This window comes from Mastomys coucha, unplaced genomic scaffold (genome assembly GCF_008632895.1).
Source record: "Mastomys coucha isolate ucsf_1 unplaced genomic scaffold, UCSF_Mcou_1 pScaffold14, whole genome shotgun sequence".
Lineage (NCBI taxonomy): Eukaryota > Metazoa > Chordata > Mammalia > Rodentia > Muridae > Mastomys > Mastomys coucha.
In genome coordinates this window covers 49,189,899-49,194,990 of record NW_022196896.1, presented here as the reverse complement: position 1 = coordinate 49,194,990, position 5,092 = coordinate 49,189,899, and the positions used below count along the sequence as shown (strand labels likewise).

The 5,092-nt window shown below is 34.9% G+C and overlaps 1 protein-coding gene across 1 annotated transcript in view; it reads left to right on the top strand.

Annotated features, from left to right (window-relative positions):
- Pkhd1 (PKHD1 ciliary IPT domain containing fibrocystin/polyductin) overlaps positions 1–5,092 on the top strand; it is a 480,627-nt gene that overhangs the window by 331,872 nt on the left and 143,663 nt on the right. The window contains exon 55 of the mRNA XM_031366970.1: positions 2,109–2,196. Coding sequence (XP_031222830.1) covers positions 2,109–2,196 — 88 coding nt within the window. The remainder of the gene's footprint in view (positions 1–2,108; positions 2,197–5,092) is intronic.

Below are 5,092 nucleotides of genomic sequence, written 5' to 3'. Positions count from 1 at the left end.
AAAAAAAAAAAAAAAAAAAAAGAAAAGAAAAAAATTCATCCGTTTCAAAACTAGGTCCCCTTTATCTTATTTATTTCTCATCCTTATAGAATGAGTGTTGGAATAAGTCAGGTCAAAGCTATTTATTATGTTTTGTAGTACTATGTTATATAGCCTAGATATGTGTGTGTTACTGTCAAGAGACAGGATAATAATTTTATTGGATTTTCCTTTAGATGATCAGTCATGTTGGGTGTTTTAAAGGCAGATGCAACATCTATCTATCTATCTATCTATCTATCTATCTATCTATCTATCTATCATGTATGCATATATACATATGAGAATTATGAACATTATGGGATATATATTCAGATAATGTGGGGTTTGTTGACTTAGTTCCAAAATAATTGCTGTATATGTTGAAATGCTTAAAAACTTTAATGTTTTTTCTATGAATTCTGTTTATTTTATCATTATTATGACATGAGTAGACAAATTTTAATTTTTCGCAGTAGACAAAGAAGAAGGACTGTACTCGGAACACTTGATTTGACACCTTTGTTCAGTGTGTTCAGTAGTCACAGTGGTTGAAAGTTTCAGATGGGAGTCCACACTACTGGGTATGCTGATCCTGGCCCCAGCCACATGCTTCAATAAGCGTCTTTACAATTCTTACTGATAATAGCTAAAATAAAGAATTCACAATTCACAGCATACTTAGCTTCTATGACATACTAAGCTAATGGCAGATTTTACTCACTGTAAGTAGCTTATTACCTTCCTGAAACAACTAAGAAACAGAATAATTTTATAGCTAACCTTTGAGAATGGAAACAACCAAGAAATCTGCTTTTCTAGTTAACTGAATTTTCTGGGTAATTTAGATTTTAAAGATATTATTTTTTTTTTGTAACAAGCATTGTTGTTGGAAATTTCTCTAAATCATCACAGAATCCTTTCTGCCTAGGTACTTAGCCCATGGTGAATAAAAGATGATTTTAGTTTTCATGTTTGCTATTTTGTGACATGTGTTTATGGAAGTGTATTATGAGGATCTGATTCTAGGGCTTGTTCTGAAAATAAAGTTCATCTGCATCTCTTAATCCTTATTTTATCTTCTAGCAAATCTGTGTGAATTAGAGTTTAGAAGAAATTATATACATTGGCACAAACACTTAATTCAGGTTTCATTAATTATGATGTTATTGTTTTGGGCCACACCAGATGCAAAGGAACATTGTTAATGTCTCAATGATATTTTAATACTTTTTTCCTCTGTGTACTTTTTTATAAAATATTATGAATGTTTAGCTTGTTAAATTAGTGACTTGCAACAAAATGTTTCTATAAATGTAGGGCTAGCGCTATTCACATAATCCATTTGAGTACAGGGTAAAATTAAAACTTGTAGTAATATGTATGTGTTTATAGATATATATTATTCATCTACATATTATCAAAGTGAAATAAGTACACATGGAAATGCACTTTTTTTCTATTGTTGGAATGCATGTGACCACATTTGTGACCACATTTTTGGAAAACTATAGACTATGAGAAATTATACTTAATATGATTGAAAATGGCTATGAAATATTTTTGAGGAAATTCCAAGAACCCTGAAGGGATACCTGTAGTGGGACTGTCCCTGGTAAGACTATAATTTGTGAGTCCAAAATCAAACAGAGAATCTGTTCATGTTTCCCCTGATTATCTATAGTTAAGACAAAATATTAAGTCTTAGCAGTGAAAGCAAAGCTAATAGCACCGAGATCCATCCTCAGAAAATAGAACAAGTCTTGCCACTTGGAAAATCCAATATAAATCATAAAGTACCAAAACTGACAGACTTCCAGGAGATCACAAAAGTCCTGAAGTCATGTTAATGGCAGAAAGATATGCCTCTTTAAAATGTGTGTTTCTCAGTTTTTAGATTGCCATTATCTGATAGAGCTTTAAATTCTCTGTAGGTCTTTGAGTTATATTTTATCTGTTATAGTAGAAATATTCTTTGTTCAAAGATAAGACCTTAGATATGGATTATGTGTTGCATAGTTTGTGTAAAAAGCTTTGAAACTTAAGATGGAAGTGTTTTCAAGTGATTTGTTGATTCTTTAAATTTTCAGGAGTTTATGGGAAGCTTCGCCTTCATAGTGCCTATCCTAAGAAATCCTGGGTACACCTTGGAGCCGACATTGCACCGGGAAATGAGAGGTAAGAAAGAGTCAGGGACCTCTATTTGTTGTTATTGTTTCATTTGGCTCTTTGTAGTGTTGGGTTGTAAAATGAAATGTTAAATATCATTCAACTAAACATCATTGAAAGTTAAGTTCAACAGCAGGGGCACTAGGGGAAAAATGTAACACATAATAAAGTGGTGAAATATACAAAATTTAGGGAAAGAAAACTATATAACAAGAGTAGTTTTAGGTATTGTGTGCTTTTTAAAAATAAGCTGTAGAACTATGGGTTATGGGAGTTAGGACAAGGAGTAAGAGTTGAAAATGTAAGTGAGACTTGACAAGGCACCATGTAGAGATACTGGCAGAAATAAGCATGAGGTGGACCATATGAAGACAAAGAATGGATCCACCATTACCCTGAACTAAACAGATCATATGGAGAACAAACTGGCAGTGACCTACTAGGATTTGGAAGACAAGATCAGTATATGAAAACAACAGAAGATGTGATCCTAGAAGCAAAGATAAGAACATGGAAAGCTCTTACAGGTAACCGCCCTTACTAATAAGAAGCCAGGGCATCTCAAACAGAAAGGATAAGAAAAACTCTAACTTTAACTATGTATACCCTGGTGGGATTTCTTTGGAAGTTCTCTTTTTAATTTTTAAGTTTCCTCCATAATTTTTCATATATATAATCATATATAACATTATTATATATTTTATATGTATGTATATTTGTGTATGCAAGTCCAAATAACTATTTAGTTTGAGCATACTGCCCAGAGGAGGTTGTTAGAGGTTTCTGTTATAGATAAATAAATATTAAGAAGATGGATTGTGCCGGGTGGTGGTGGCGCATACCTTTAATCCCAGCACTTGGGAGGCAGAAGCAGGCGGATTTCTGAGTTCGAGGCCAGCCTGGTCTACAGAGTGAGTTCCAGAACAGCCAGGGCTATACAGAGAAACCCTGTCTCGAACCCCCAACCCCCCAAAAAGAAGATGGATTGTAGGGGTATGAGTTGGGGTTGGGGTGGGGAGCACTCTTCTCTAAGGCAAAGGGGAGGTAGGATGGTGTGAAGAACTCTTGAGGGGGGGCTGGGAAAGGAGCAACATTTGGAATGTAAATAAATGAGACAATTAATTAAAAAAGATTGATTGCAGCATTATGTGGTCCTGATGGTACAGAAAGAAAATTGAGTTAATAAAAACAGGAGCCCAGAAGCATGTTAGAATCTAAAATTCAAAGAACGTGGAGTTCTGATGACCAAGGGAAGAAGGATGCTCCAACTCCAGAAAAAAGAGAAATGGTATATTATATATATATACATGTATATGTATATATATAATATATTTTACACATATAAATATATAGATTCATTGTATATTATTATTTATAGTATGTATATTCCCACTTAAATCTCACAGTAGTATACAAGTTGGGTTATTATCAACATTTTATTTAACTGGAGTCACAAAAATCAAAGAAATATTACAAAGCTAGAAGTTCTTATGGCTGAATGTCTCCCAGTGTGTCTAATATCACTGGTTCTAAAAATTAGAAATATTAAAAGCTAACATTTTACAGAATCACTCACAGAGGAATGTTTTAATGAAATTGTATTCTAGAAGTGTAAGTATCAAAGCTTACTGGTTTTCTGTATTGTATAGCTGTTTTCTCCAAATTGAAACATTCCCTCCTGGAGGGAGGAGGAAGGTTCATAAGATTCAAGAAGTTTGCCAGGCAAGAAATCTCATGCCTGTAAATTGTGGTAAGCCACCAGTGAGGCAGGATCATCCTGAATGCAAGGCCAGCCTTGGTTGTGTAGTGAGTTTTTGGCCAGCTGCAGAATAAGAAGCTGTCCTAAATCATTATTTAGAAAGCCCATGAGTTTCAGGGTACTCCAGGGCTTGCAAGAGTCACAGCACTGTTTGCAAGGTTATTTTAGTGGAATTAGAAGAGATCCTTAGCTGAAGCTTCCTGGTTTCCCCAGGAGACTCTAGTAACTGAGTGTGTGCTTTTATTAGTTGTCAGGCCATGCTCAGAAGACTTTGCAGTGATGAGGCCCACTTTCAGTAACCCTTGTTGCTGTCCTACCTATGTAACCTATGTAACCGTAATAAAGCATTGGGTTATATGGCTAGATATGGGTTGACTCTTATTTGGTCTATCACTGGTACCTACCCTGAATAGGGTGAATAGACACATAGACACTTGTTCATGTATTTCTAGGAAAATATACAGTATATGGACATCCTTTCTTTTCAAACTTATCAAGAGAACTTGACACATAAAATTTGTCTGTACATGGTTGATTTATTTCATAAGTGCAATCATTGAGGACACCTCCAGGAAATCCATTATCATTCATTTATTGAACTTGTTTTCAGTTCTTGCTCACACAGCCAATGTAGGCCCAGTGAGATGCTTTGAAGAAACCCTACTTTCTCTTTACTATATGTCATTTGGAAACTTACCTTCTTATTTGTCCTCACTGTATTTGGTTTTATTTGAAACTTTCAGAGAGAAAGATGAACCAAATGGTCATTTTGTAATTAGAATAAATCAAAGCAGACTATATAAGGCCAAAGAGTTTGTCCTTACACAATTCTGTTCATTATATGCATGCACTGCACATGTAGACTCAGGCAGCCATGTGCATGTCTGAAATTAAGTGGTTACTCTTCTCTTCTTAAGGTATTTGTATTTCATTCTATCTATTCATAGAGTTTCAAGCAGGCAAGCACTAGATCTGGCCTGTGCTTTCATCTGATGAAAAATGATGGCTGTTGCTGAATTGGAGGCCAGAGAAGATGGCAATGATCCTTAAGAGATGATAGCAACTTTTCAGTTTTTGAGGCAACATCTCATGATGTCTTAGATTAGGTGGTGTGTGTATGTGTGTGTGTGTGTGTGTGTGTGTGTG